This window comes from Primulina tabacum, chromosome 1, assembly GCF_025594145.1.
Source record: "Primulina tabacum isolate GXHZ01 chromosome 1, ASM2559414v2, whole genome shotgun sequence".
NCBI lineage: Eukaryota > Viridiplantae > Streptophyta > Magnoliopsida > Lamiales > Gesneriaceae > Primulina > Primulina tabacum.
The window spans coordinates 4,925,120-4,940,518 of record NC_134550.1 but is presented as its reverse complement, the minus strand read 5'-3'; the positions used below and the strand labels follow the sequence as shown (position 1 = coordinate 4,940,518).

Sequence of the window (15,399 nt, the reverse complement as noted above, 5' to 3'; positions counted from 1 at the left end):
ATTTTGCGCGGCTACTGTGATGCAAGCGATAACTCAGGCTCCACCGGTGATGACTCAGGTTCCACCGAGACTCTGCCTCGTTCACCACCAAAGGGTCATTGAAGCTATGCAATAACATGATCGGGCGTGTTTTATGATTTCGTTTAATAAATAATAATGAGTTCGATGTATAAGCCATATGTTCATGTTTACTTGGATATATAATATAAGGATCAAAATTTGCAAGATTTGAGTTGCAATCATTGCTTCTTGGGATTCTGGGAATTAATGAAAATTAAAGGTTAAAACACAGGGCACGCCATCTTAGAATTCGGTTTAGATCTATAGATAATAGCTCAATAAGCTTTATAATTTGATCTCAAACATGCTATGAATGGCATCATTGTCATTCTGTTTCCACGCGACGAATTCCCCACATCGATCACAAATACACGTCGATGTAGTCAAGCATGTATCATGCATGTAGAAGTGGTCGTGATTGTATAACATCATGAGTTCGATACAATCATATTTACATAGGTCTCGTATCCCCTTTGAAGTGAACAAGGCCACCTCAACTGAAACCAGACTATTACTTGTGCTCTGGCGTTCCAAAAATTACCAGTTTTTATTAACGTAACATGGAATCACAAAGAACGCTCTGGAAAAACCAAGTAATCAAACACGAAATGAACCGATAATAAATGACTAAGTCTAGTAAAGACACGTTCCTCGTAACATATATGTGACCATCCAAAATTGTTGGCATGGCTAGCGTACAGTCAAAAAATTCAAGGTCCTACAATGAAATCCGAGTTCCAATATCAGCAGGGCTCACGAGCAGCCTTCTTCAAACTACCTAACAAATCATCAACTTGTCTGTCCTTGCTATCGACTGGTTGTTCCAAGACAAACGAATAGTTTTTGCTTGGCTTCGGTTTTCTAGACTGTTTTGCTAGTGCAGGATCCGTGCTCCTGCTGAGGCTAGCTAGTGTACCCGGCTCTAAAATATTTTTCGATCTATCTGATGCATTGCTGATGTTTACAGATTCATCGTTCTCGCTATAGCCCTCTTTTTCACTGTTCACCAATTCGTCTTTCCTGCTATCACCTTCTTTGCCACTGTACCATGACTCGAGAATTTGCAATAAAGAGCTCTCGTCCTGACTCACTTTATGCTTGCCTTCACTTTCTGATTTGGTGCGTGTCTCATCATCTGAGTCAGAAAAATCATCATCTTTCAAAGGTTCGTAGTGAGGACGACTCGGCTCCCTTTGTTTCATTGGGTCTTTCCTAGTAAACAGAGAATCCATTGCTTCTTTCTTGGAGCTGGTATGATTGATGGGACCAAGCTCTTCCCAAGAATCACTATCATTGGATTCACCATCTGAATCAGCCACTGGATCAATTTTGCTCTCTTGAAAAGGTAGATCTGTAATTCGATGACCATGATTATTATCTGATTTAACAGGAATGATTAAATAAGACTCAATTCTCACACCAGGTATAGTCTCAAAAAGATTAGCAATCTTTTTATAGCCAAGCTTCTTTAAGTCAAGACCATAGCCATATTTTTCAAGAAACAGTTTCCTGAAGGATCCCATGTTAAACCCTTCAGGATTTTCCTTCACGAGTTGATCCACGAGCTTTCGACAGTCAACCAATATCTCGTTCCTGGGCTTGCTAGAGAAGCCTTGGTGACCAGAAGTTTGAGCAACTCCAGTATGAGGAGGCTTTTGGTGCTTTCCGTCCCCAAGTTCTCGTAAACTTGGCTGTTTGACTGCGAACATTAGGCTCAACCCATTGGAACTCAAAGGATGATTACCGTGCATATCTTTTCCCACCGGCCGAGTGAGTTTGAATGGAAAAATCGGAGAGTCGCATTCCTCAATCCATTTCTTATCAGAAATCAGCAAGTGGACAAGGTGAATAAGATTGCCTTCAGTAAGGGATCTCAGAACTGAAGGTCCTCGCTCTTGTAAATTTTGTGCCAGATGCTCCCTGATCCGAAACAGAGTTGCATGAAAGCGAGACATGAGTTTACAGGAGAACCATTAAATTAAAAATGTGTTCTATAAATATTCAACACGTCAACAAAAATAAAAAATAATAATAATAATAATTAAAAAAAAAACACACGTCAATATCAAATTGTCCAATAAACCTTACATAATCAGGTCATTATTTGAAAATAATGAAAGTTAACATACAAAGAAGCTTCAACAGCTCGAGTCATAAATTTAGCAGACAAACAAATAAAAACTTCCTTTAATATAAAGATTCATGAGGAAGTAACCCGGAACATTATGAATGAACTTCCAGCAATTTAAACACTTTCTTGGAATAAACTTCTTTCTACTTCAGGATGCTTGCATTTGATATTAAGAGACAAATTTCCTGGACTAGCCAGAGGCATATGTATTTTTTAATGATCGGAACATCAGAAGTCCAGGACAAGGCAGAGGCACTATAAATTTTTTGTTAAACCAGAACAACTTCACTCGTATGGTTGAAAATGCAGATTTTTTTATTTTTATTTTTTTGGATAGGAAACGAAAATGCAGCATTTTGTTCATTTTGTACAAGATAGCAAACACAAAACCTTTTCAAATAGGAGAATTTCTTCTTCAAATAGGAGAATTTCTTCTTCAAATAGGAAGTACCAACAGAACCAAATAGTTTCCAGAACAAGCTCTGCGGGTAGATGCTTGTTAGATGTGTGCGTTAGATTGAAACACACTGAATTTGAATGGAAGGATTTGATTTATGGAGAGATTTGTTTTGTGAAAAGATTTGAAGCTTAAATTTAAAATGATACCAATGCTGGTGAATTTAAAATCTAGTACAATTGTTCAGGCAAATATATCCATCATTTGTACATGGGTTTGTGGTATCTGTTAGGCAAACAGTCACACTGTTATAATAACATAAGGTCCAGATGAAATACCAACCATATTGTATTTCTTTTACAGCTCTATTTGACACATGATACAAGGAAAGCTCTATTGAATAACAAACAGTAAATAACTGGAAATAGGAATGATAAAAACGAGAAAACATGCACCTGGTCCTAGACTGAGAGATAAGAGTTGAACCCTCCGATGTATCAACAAATGACTCTATTTCACTCCAAAAGGATTCTTTCGCAAAAAAATCAGGCTGCACAAAATTAGTTTTTGTCCGATCCACTTTTTCACAATTAAGTTCGGTTATATCACTAGACTTTTGGGAACCCCAAAATTTACACCAGCTCGCAATCTGATAAAAAAGGCCGACTTCTTGGCTGGATCGACAAGTGGCAACAGCTGAACTTCTCAGGGCTTTACCATTAATAAGAGCCTCGTGACTTGAAGGAGAAAACAAAGCTGGACTTGCTGTTACAGCGGATTTGCTTGCCACCGGGTCCTTTTCAGTCGGTGTTTCATCCACCTTATTGCAATTCTTCACATTTTGAATTGTTTCACTATGCACAAACCATGTCTTCCATACCTTTCTGGAGATCCCAGATTCAGCAGAGGAGCTATGCTCACTGATCTCATGCAGCTGATCCTCGTTTCTTCCCCTACAATCTTTTAGAGAGGTTACCTCGATATTTTTTGGTAGCTTCTGCAATTTCACCTTTTTATCTTGCTCTCGTGTCCCTTGCACGTATGTTGGGGGAGTGGACTCCATTGGTTTATCATCTTTTTTGGGAACGTGCAAGTGTGTTGCATGAGCTTTAGCTATTTCTTTCTTCTCAGACTTTTGCAAGTTTGTCGCATGGTCTAACACTCTTGATTCTAAAAGAGATACAGGAGACTTTTCAGCTTCGTGCTCACTAGAGTTTCTCTCAGCATTAAGATTAAGATCACTGTTGATCTCAGACTCTACAACACTAGTTACTGGTTCAATATCTACGGTTGGAGCTGATTCATCTTCACTTTTATGATTAACAATACGAAAAACAAACAGGCCATCATTTCCAGACTGAAGCTTTAAAACATGTGGCATGGCTAAAAGAAAATGAGAGAACTTTTTATATCCGTAAAGACCCTTGTCTATTATCAAATTACTCTTTACTAATTCATTGCGAAGTTGAGAGATATGAATTCCTTCAGGATATGAAGTCAAAACATGACGAATATACTTCGTAACTGCTTTTGGAATTGGACGAACCTTCTCCGGACTCGACTCAGGCAATTCAACAGATTTCAAACAAGTATTTTGCTCGGTGACTGCAAATGGATCCTCGAGAGGAGCCTTGTAATGTCCATACCAAGAACCATAAGGGCCATCCGGAGGCTGGTTAAAGTGCTTCCCTGTAAGATTCTCTCCCCTCAACAAATCACTCCACTGCCACATGATGGTTGCTGCACCGCACAGAACACTCGGAGCACTATCTGGACTTGCTAATAAGATATTGTAATTGCTCATTCTCAGTCGATGTAAGATTCCAGCAAAATCTCTGTCACCAGATATTAGAAAGAGGTGTGCTGGTGGAGGATTCTGGGAAACCCAGTACATAAGATCCACAAGAAGAGATCTATCAGCACTATTTTTGCCACCTAGTAGATTGAGGAAAAACTACATAAGAACAAATCTTTAAGAATCATGAACAATCAAATATACTATAACTATAAATTAAAGCTCCTGCAATCCTACTGTATAAGAGAAAGCTATCTGTTATGTTTTCTGTACTCCACCCCTCCACCACCCATAGAAAAAACTCATAAAAAAATCAATAGTCATCATAGCACAAGAAGGCTCAACAAATTCCCTTTTGCAAAATTAATAACTACAAAAACTACAATATCTGAAAATTCAAGCTTCAATGTTCTATAAACAGAAAAAAGCATACCATGTTCTCAAGTGATTCCATCTTGGATTATCACCAAACAACCATTCAAAGCAATAATTTTTATCCGCGAAAGAAATTCATAAACACAAGAGAACAGAGACAAAACTGCAATCAAAGAATCCACAAAAACAAAAATTGAGATAGTTAGACCTCAGGTGAAAAACTATCGTTACCAGCACCAAAGATTTTGAGGGGAAAAACAAATGAATGCTGATACTAACTATAAGCACAAATTCATCATTTCTAAATCTTTCAAGGAAAAAACAAATGAATACCAATACCAACTATAAGAACAAGTTCACCACACCCTAACTCCGAAAATCATTGATAATCCCGCCACAAAGAACAAGATTCAATCCTTCATTTATGCATTACGTGTGAAAATCCTAAAACTTTCTCAATTCATCAGTCCATTCCTTTCACCAAGAATACCCCACCACTACTCAAAACAGCAATCTTTATGCACGAGCAAACATAAGCAAAACACACACAAAATTGAAAATGGAAAACTACTGTTTACCTGAAGGAACGTGAGTAAGATTGATCCCAGTAGACGAAAGGGCTTCTTGATTAGTCCTGGATATCTGCATTACATCTCCGAAGGCCGTAATCTGTAGAGAACCCTTAATCCCATTAGCCCTGACAGCGTTGGTAATACACTGCGCCACCTTGAAGACATTAGTGTTGCAGGGTAAATTGCAGTTCTCGAAATCCCACCACACAGATATCCGAACGTTCCTGCTCTCCTCGTCATGGCGGCGTTGCGGGTAGCTAAAGACGGGATTTTGTGGGGTCAGCGAGGAAAACAAGAATTTCTGAGAAATCCAAAAATTGGCAGCGGTAGATTTCGGTATCAAGAGCAAGGAAAGATTGAGTATGGGTCTTGGGGAAATGGGTTTCATTTTGAGAATAAGCTACCGATGGGAAGTGGAAATAGGTCTTCCTCCTTCCGGAGGTGGAAGGTAAGCCGGGGTTTTAGTGGGTTCTCCTTCCGACTGATGTAAAACCCTATACTCCACAATTAATCACAAATATATTTTAATAATTATTTAAAAAAAAAAGTAATTTCATTTACAAATTATTGAGTTTATTAAAAAAATAATAATTTCATTTACAAATTATTGAGTTTCGCGTTTATTTAGTTGATAATATATATTGGTTTTTTGTATTCTATAATTTTTAACTACTTTAATATATACGTATTTAATTAAGATATTAACACAATTATGTTTGTGAATTTCTTACAACAATTTTACTTATTTTATAAGTCATAATAGCTAGTTTTTCATAGAGATTATCTTATGCATACTAGTTGCAGCATCGATTCGTCCTGCCAACATTTTCTCGAGTGAGTTTGTCACGCAAAGTTCGCTCACTTGCGTGATTGGCACGCTATTACGTGGATTTACCCAATGCATACTAAAGAGTAACGGTTAAAGATTCTCACTCATTAAATAATAATCTTTTACTATCTTATTATGTTTAAGCAACATATACAAACTGATTTTGGTATCATGGTGATCTTCTACCAAATTTTTCTTTTTATACCTCCAACTTCCCCACCACTTATTACAGGTTCCAGCATTTTCAAAACCTCCTTAAAGCAACAAACTAAATAAATCCAATCTAAAATCAACACAATCAAATGCGAAACGGAAATGAACCAAATAAATCTTAAATGTAATTTTTTTTCCTTTCATTTTCTATTTATTTTTTTAATACATGTATCAAAATTGCAATGTAGTCACTCAATATTTCTTATGATTATATTTTGATCTTTATTTAAATATAAATCAAATAAATTATAAAAAAATATTGTACAAGTACGCAACGCGTGCATCAGTACATTAGAATTAATAATATATACACATTAGAGCACAGTAGGCTAATAACAATAAATTAAAATTTTAATTTTCGATTTATTCCTATAATTTCACAAGTAAGATTGTACATGTGTTGTCATACAACTTGTTTACCGTTTTGATTTTGATTTTACCATCTTAAGAAATTTATATAGTTTATTTATTGATTAAAATGTCAAGTGGAGATATTCCTAAACGGGTAAAATCAAAGTTAATTCTTCATCGGTTATATAACAAAACGAATACTGGTCACATATAGGCTTCCATCTTAACAATTGTTTAGTCTGAGTCTGACTTAAAAAAAACGTATAAATCATAACATATATTCATATTCTTTAAGCTCTATAACAATTTTTTGAATTAAATCAATATATTAAAGGTAATAAAAAATAAAATCCAAATAATGACTAAAAAACAACTCGTTTTTACAGTTTTAGAGCAAAATATTAATTCATTCCGTATAATCAGATTGTTCAATAATTTATTTTTCAATTTATAACATAATCAATCAATTCAATCTTTAATTTTGAAAAACTATGCTATGCATTTGCTACTACTACAACCAGGATATTCAACAAGATTTTATAAGTAATGTGAACATTTGATAAACATCCATCCACTTTCTTTGGCTAATTCACTATTAACAATTGTCGAATTTGCTTAGAGATTTGCCATAAATTGAACGACAACCCAATTTACAAATATATTAAAAATACAATATTCTGACAAATAACCGAAACATCTTTGTTAAGTCACGTGTCATTTTTTACTATTTTTTATGCTTAACGTTAACCGGTAGTACTCCGTTATCTTGTATTAGTGGGTTACCACTTAGGTTTTAATTTAGTAATTAGTGATATAATCTTTACATTAACTTGCCGTCCGCTAATGTTGTGTACATCCATAAAGAAATCAAACTAGCCAAACTCCTTTTCATAAATAATTAAGACCACATTTCCAATTCCTTTTTTTTAAAAAAAAAAAAAACAAAGCTCGATTGAGCTCAATCGAATATTGTTTTTATAGTTCGAGTTGAGCTCGAGTACTTTTAAAATTTTATTTAAGCAAAACCCCTAATATACATATAAATAGCTATTTAATTAATATATTAAAATATAAAAAAATAAAATTCTTCACCCTATTGCTCGAGTGTGAAGCGCCGAAATTGGAGCTTAGTTCTAGAAAATATTCGAGCTATTCAAGTGTGAGTCAAGCTTAGGTAGAGACCCTTTTGCAGCCCTAAATTTATGGGTTGAGCGTGCTTTTGATGGTGTTAAAACTTGGAAGTAAAATCTGCAAACTCTATTCTTAAAAAGTAAAAACTAGAACAAACAAAAATTCAAAATAAACATGTTCTAAAACTCGATGAACTGAAGAACAAAAAGAATTATGTGGCTGAGTCAAACTTCCGGCCAACATCCACGGGAAGAAGAAACGTCTTTTATTGATAGAGAATTTTACAATTACAATTCGATTACAATGAAAGAATTACAATCGCGTCTATGAGCTCAAGATTCCAACTGACTTCCTTAGGGTTATGACCACCCACCACAAGAAACCAGTCTCCTATCATGCCAACTTGTGAGACACCATCTAACCAAAACTATTTAATCCAAAATTAATTTTATGCTTTCCGATTTCATACAAAAATACAAGATTTTAACAAATGAAAAACAAAAACAAAAAGGCCATTTACAACATAACTCTAGCATCCTTGAAATCTTGCGAAAATGCAAGAAACCCAAGTTTTATTCTACCTAAACTATATTAGCCATAAATTTCACATCTCTCTAAAAAAATAATGTCACCGCTATAAATGTGATTGTGCTGTCGCGAGTTTTAGTAATATTTTGACAATTTTTTTATGGATTGTGTAGTCACGAGATCGCACACGTCATCATCATATAAGCATCATATAGATACTTGAAAATGACTAAAAAAATTTTAGAAAAACAAAAATAACGAAATAATGTAAGACTAAGATTGTAAATAGTCGAATACACCCAACCAAAATTGTAATTTGAGCGGGGACGGGAGAAAGATTATGGATTGAACTCACACAATGTTAAACAATACGGACAACTCACACATGTTTTGCTGTCTTTCGTTGGATCACACAATATATATAGATTGACTGACATATACATTATTCGGTAATACTAAAACACATCGTGCGAGCACGAAAATGGAAAAACTTGCAATTTACATTTTGTTTCAGTAATTAAGCAACATATTCTATAAACCAATTGGATTTTGGACAGTGATTCTACATAGTTTATGTTCATATCCCGCAACATCTAATACTATAGTTTACTATATTAATATAAAGATTCCGGGGACTATTTTCTAGTTTAAATTTTATCTAATATGCTGTGATATGCACTTATTTGAATTAATTATGTTACTATTATAAAATTTTGAATAATAAAATGAAATATAATTTCAAAAGTATAATAAATTATGCATTAAATAAATGAATATGGAAATGAAGGGTTGAACGTGCATAGACATTTCCCTCTATAAATTTCACCTATCCAACTTTCCGACTTTCATGAACATTTTTGCTGTACTATACTAATAGAACATGGGAGCTTGTACCAGCAGGTTTCAGGTGTTGAAGGATGGCGCAAACCCTCCGCCGCAGCAGATGGTCCCGCCTGCCGGGGATGAATCTTCCAATCGCCTTTCCTTTGACCATTTACTCGAGGTGAAGGTAAAAACCTTATACATATGTATGTATGTATATGTGCATGTATCGCACGGAATCTGATTACATAGCTGCGTTGAAGTGATTTTAGAGTTGGTCGTTTCGTAATTCGATCATGCGGCGACTCCGACTTATCCATCATTGAGGGAAACTAAAAATTTAGTTAAAAGGATACATTTTACTTACTGTTAGATTTGAGGCACATTATTTGTACATTATGAACTCATTGAGAGATGTGGCATTTTGTGTTCGGTGATGTCTCTTGTGGCTCAATGGAAGCCAATTTATGTGAAACTTTTGTGCTACTTGAACGGATTATGTAATTTTGTGTTTATCTGTTTCTTTAGTTAATGCCGAACAAAAGTCCAATGAAGTCATCAGGTGCTTCAGATATATTTTCCTCTGGAGTGTTATCTAATATGATTTTGAAAACTTGTTTAGAATGAAGTTGATAAAGTCTCGTCCGAAAGAGAAAGCAAAGCATCCAAACTAGTTAAAAGTCAGGATCAAGTAGAGGGAAACTGCCAAGAAAATGGAAGCCCAAAATCTCTTCAACCAGTTGATGATCCAATGTCGAAGAAAGAAGTCGAGAAAACGCAGATTACAGAAGGCCTTATGTGCAAGACTTCGGAGGAAATGAAAACAGATGATGCAAGAGGAGAATCCAACGCGGTTCCGATTAATATAGAACAGAAACCGGTAGAGATAACTGGAAAAGATCTAAATCCCTTAAAGACAGAAAATGTATCCGCCCAAGAAAGAATTTAGGCCATATGCTGTTAGTCTTTTGAGGAACAACTGCATCTTGATGTGTAATGAGTGTCGGTCATTTTTACTTATTTTTCAATTTTGTTTGTATTCTGTTTTGATCACAGATGAAAAACAGTATACTGTTATCCTAATGAAATTCATGTTTATTCGGGATTCGAATGAAATCCCATGATTTGGTGAAAAAATACAGTATTGCATTTGATTTATATTTGATTATGAAGATCATACTTTTTCAACAGGTGAAGATGATACTTCTTCCTCTCTGTCACCAGAACTGGATATTCGATTTCTATCAGCTGGCGAAGCGAATTCCAGTGTATGTTCCCCTTTCGTTTTCGAGCAAAATGGAGCCTCATTCATTTCCTTGGCTTTTCCCCATAGAACAAAGTACAATCCCACAACAATGAGCACCGATCCTATAATACTACACAAACAGATTAAGTTACAACCTACACGAAAAAGGTAGCAATTTGTGAATAATTTGGTGGGCTAAATGTAAAACCTTCCCAAATGCAGCTTCTCGTTGAGAACCAGAGATCCTACAAGCACGACAAATACCAGAGCCAGAGGCTGGAATGAAGATACAAATAGAGGGCCGGCTACAGAGGTCGCCCAAGCTGCTGCAGCGATCATCAGCCCCGAGCCAATAATACCCTGTAACCGAATTTGGTTCTCTTAAGCACTAAATAAACGCAATCTAACAGTAGAGATGCATTCAGATGGATTTAGGTAATATAATGATATAAGAAAACCTGTCCTGGTCTTATAATAGTTACCATATAAGCAGCAGCCAGAAGTCTGAAGTTCCAGCCAAGTTTCCAGTTCGTCCAATTTCTTTCGGTGCACAAGGAATAAATTCCAGATATGATAGCTCCAGTGAGACACGTTATAGCAGTACTTGAATAACACGGGTATATTTTGCTCATTTTTGCCTGCTCATAATAATAATAAATAACAATCCGAGACCAGATTCTATCTTGTCAACACAAATAAACGTCGTTACATGATGAAAGTGAAATGTTGCCTGAATTATCAACCAGGATGCATAAGAAATGCAACTGCACAGAGCCAACAAAGAGCCCAAAACATGATTCTGCCCCAACTTATGATCTGTTGCAGATTCAATATTATGAAGAAAATGAACGTGAGACGACCAAAATGTGATTTCTTTTCCCTTGCAAAGAGTTAAAATCATTGCTCCTCCAATGCCTAATGCAGTTCCTATAATCTTTGCTTTTCCTGCTGATCTTCGAATATGTAACCTCTCTAACCTGTGTAAAATAATAAAAAAAAAATTGTTGATTAGGACTACTGGGAAGTTACATTTTTTTTGGTTGTTCTTTTGTGAAAAATATTGGAATTTTCAGAACATTGTTTAAAGAAAAGGTACCTGAAAATAACAGCCATGACTAATGTTAGAGCCGGAATTAAATTAGACATAGCTACTGCATAGGTTGCAGATGTTAAGACCAAACTTTCAGCATATAAATTGCTCCCTAATGCTGCACTGTAAATACAAACAAAATATATATATACAAGAAAAAAACATTATCTGATTACATTTTGCATGGTTATTATCATGCACAGGCAAACTCATCACAGTCAATAAAAACAGCTAAATTAGATGATCAAAAAGCCGAAGTATACTCGATATTTTCAGGAGATTTACCATTCTTACCCAATTGTTCCACAAGCAAAACCTTGGAAAGCTACATTCCAAGTTAATTTAGGTCTTCTTTTCCTGCAGAAGCAAATTAGCAAGAAGATTCAAGACCACACTCAACTTGAACTAAAACAATGGTTCTGACAGGCAATATAAGAAACATTTTTATTATCATTTCACTTCCATGGATTCAATTAAGGTCGATTTCGGGTACATAAACATTGAAGATATTCACCTTTCAAAGATTAAAGCAACCGGAACAATGAAAATGGTGGCGAAAACCAGCCGATAAACGACCAGAATCTTCATCTTCATCCCATCATAAACCGCTAGTTTGTAGAATATACTGACACCCCCGGTAGCTACTTGGCTCAGTGTCATCACCATTATGGGCTTTAAAACTTGTACTGCAACACAGCCATTTGATTGATCCATGATCACTTCAAGTTGTCATTCAAGAAAACGAAAAAGGATCGAGCTACTTTAAAAAACTCGATGTTACAAAGCTTTGTTTCCACCTCCAAACTGGTTCTTGTTAGAGTATATGTTTTAAATTTTCCAAATAATACAAGATAAATAGAGTCTGAGAAGATAAACAAAACTACCAATTGATGGAACTTTAGACGTTTAGATGACCATTTACTTGTCCTAGACTTACGTATACATTACTTAAAATGTGCATCAACTTCAAATCACATTAATTTCAAACAATTGTATGGCCACCTGGTGATATGTATAATATTCGTCTTCGTTGATTGAATCGTGTGCGTAAGTAAATTCCGCTGATGCGTAGATGAAGCAACAAATGGTGTTTCCAGATTTGGATTCAACTTATAAATTATGATTCCTAGAACTGAAAAGAGCTACAAATGTCTATATAAATGGATAGTCGTGTGATTTATAGAAAGACAGCCTACATCTATATATACATATATAGTATTAAGGACCATATATAAATATTGGAGAAAGAGCGGAAGACAGACTGGATCTTGAAATCATATTTCTTTGGAGATTATTGTAGAAATTTGATAAGAAATATTTGTGAAATTTTACAAAATTGGCTTATAAAAATTAGAGGTTTGTTAACTTGTCATGTCGCCTTAAGGGAATGGATCCCCTAATGTGGGCATCCCACACAGGAATGATGTGTCAAAAAAAAAATTTTAAAAAGTTTTTTCATATTTATTTTATTTTTTTTTAGTTTTAATTTTTTTAATTTTGAGCTTTTTGTTTTCATCTTTCTTTTACTCATTCTCAAATTTTCATTTTTAATCTTATTTAAAATATATTATAATTTTCTCTTTTGCTATTTTTCTTTTTGTTTCCCTCTTTCTTTTTTTTTTCACATTTTGTTTATCTCGTTTATTTTGAAAGTAAAATATATTAATGTACCATTCCCACAGTAGAGGATGTTGTGACCAAAAAAATTAATTTCAAAATTGCTTTTACCGTAGGCATCTTTACAAGAGAGACTGTGATGTCGTTTTACAGACACAATCACAATTTTCTATTCTTTTCTTTTTTTGTCTTTTTATATATTTTAATTAATACTTTCTTTTTAAATTTTTTTTGTTTTCTTTTTGACCTTTTGTGTATACATTCTAATTTTTTAAAAAGTATTTTTTATTCTCTTTTTATCTTGTCAATTTTTATTGTATTGTTTTTTTTGTTATAATTTATACTTAGCTTATATACTATATACGAATGTATCAACTCATTAAATATGTCAATATGGAAAAAGAATTATTATATATTTTATTCCCAAAATAAATAAATTAGGTAGTCAAAAAATTAGAAAAGAATTGGACATATAAATGATCAAGAAAATAGAAATTTTTATATTGAAGTTCTCTCTTCCCTTATTGTAATTTTTTTTTAAAATTAATGAGAAAAAAAAATGGACGAATCAAGCGTGTGAAAAGAACTAAAATTGAAACATAAATATATTTTACTTTCAAAACAAACAAGATAAATAAAATGTGAAAAAAAAAAAAAGAAAGAAGGAAACAAAAAGTCCAAAAATGACAAAAGAAAAAATTATAATATATTTTAAACAAGATTAAAAATGAAAATTTGAGAGTGAGTAAAAGAAAGATGAAAACAAAAAATTCAAAAAAAAATTAAACCTAAAAAGAATTAAAATAAATATAAAAAAAACTTTTTAAAAATATGTTTTTTGCCACATTATTCCCTACCGTGGACACCCCACATAGGGGATCCATTCCCGTCGCGTTAATGCTGTAAATATGGGATATTATTTTTTTCTTCCTTATCGTTTATAGCTGTCAAATCCATCTACTTATGAATTTTAGAGATTTTTTTTTATCTCGGTATTATTTTATTTTATTGTTAAAAACTACCGAGAAAGGGCACGTGTCATTTCGATAAACGATTGGGTAATTCTCATAACATGAGTAATAATTTGGACCTCAGACAACATGGACGAATGAAATATTTAAAAAGTGCGAGACAAGGTTGTTGGGTGCAATAATTATCTCTGTTTGGTAGAGCGATTGAACTATGGTAGTTGAGCTGCTATGCAGTTTAAAAAATTTGAGTTGCACCATTACCACCAGTTATAATTTTTAGCCTAATAGTAAGCGCTTGATCATAATAAAGAATACAACAGCTAGTTTAGAAGTGTAAATTGCTCTCTCCAGGAGGTTGACCGGACATTGCCTTTACCATCCCACCACTAGGAGACTGGGACTAGGTATCCCCTCCGGTGGTGAACCGAGGGCGAGGCCCCCGCCCTCGAATTTGAATGGAAGGTCTTATTGATATGCTTTTATGCTTTGAACAGTCAAGTGGCAAGTTGCCCAAACAAGAAATTCTTTCTTTCATAATCATGTTCCCACATTATTTTTCGAATTTAAATTTATATTAGCTTTTTTTTCCGGGGATGATTACTTGTTTCGTTCATATTATTTGGATGTAAAGCTATTTTAAGTCCTTATTTTGAAGGGCTCGTGCATATGAGAACGATACGTGCCAGGGGTTAGGACCCTTGGTTCATTGCGTTCAAGTTAAGTGTCGCTTCCACTTCTGATTGCCCGCCAGACAAAAACTGTCCACGAAAATACACATTTCATTCAGTGAACTACATTCCTCTACATTAGTTTCATGCAACGGGATTTCATGCTATTTCATATTCAACTTACTTTACGAGAACAGTTAACACAGACTGCTAAAAGGGTCTATTCTTATGTCTCCCGCAATCCGAGATGAGATTGTATGTCTCAAGGATCTTAATAATAATACTAGATATATAGATACAGAATTTTAGAGTACTTGCCATGATTCCTGGGACAGCAGGAGGGACTCTTCTTTTCAAGAGTTTTAGAGTGTAATCGGCGACCTCTTGCGGTGTGGCTTTATCCTTACTTTCGGCTCCGGGAGTAACCATACTAGGCTTCAAAAGAATGCCTTCAAACAAGACATTGTTCTCGGCGAGGTAGAAGAACACCTCGGCCCACTCTTTTAAGGCAATTAACTTCAAAGGTTCTTTCGATCCCGTGATCTACATCAAGTTGTATCTCGGGCTCGACTATAGGAACCAAACCGGCATCCTGAAAAGTTG

General features: G+C 34.6%; 2 protein-coding genes across 3 annotated transcripts; both read right to left on the bottom strand.

The window, feature by feature from the left end:
• Positions 1-432: 432 nt before the first annotated feature.
• Positions 433-5,823, bottom strand: LOC142534613 (uncharacterized). Its single transcript, XM_075641497.1, has 3 exons — positions 5,337-5,823; positions 3,044-4,523; positions 433-1,980 (listed from the first exon to the last, which is right to left on the bottom strand). Exons 1-3 carry the CDS (start codon positions 5,716-5,718, stop codon positions 804-806), a joined length of 3,039 nt encoding a protein of 1,012 aa, XP_075497612.1. The 5' UTR covers positions 5,719-5,823; the 3' UTR covers positions 433-803.
• A 3,353-nt stretch (positions 5,824-9,176) lies between these two features.
• On the bottom strand, positions 9,177-12,373 carry LOC142516762 (WAT1-related protein At1g25270-like). 2 transcript variants are annotated; one of them, XM_075619881.1, is made up of 8 exons: positions 12,055-12,373; positions 11,835-11,897; positions 11,547-11,663; positions 11,160-11,427; positions 10,933-11,088; positions 10,659-10,810; positions 10,385-10,580; positions 9,177-9,536 (listed from the first exon to the last, which is right to left on the bottom strand). In XM_075619881.1, exons 1-8 carry the CDS (start codon positions 12,252-12,254, stop codon positions 9,228-9,230), a joined length of 1,461 nt encoding a protein of 486 aa, XP_075475996.1. In that variant the 5' UTR covers positions 12,255-12,373; the 3' UTR covers positions 9,177-9,227. The 2 variants fall into 2 exon arrangements, with proteins under 2 accessions (XP_075475996.1, XP_075475997.1); XM_075619882.1 differs by having other exon boundaries at positions 9,179-9,536; positions 11,181-11,427.
• Positions 12,374-15,399: the final 3,026 nt, after the last annotated feature.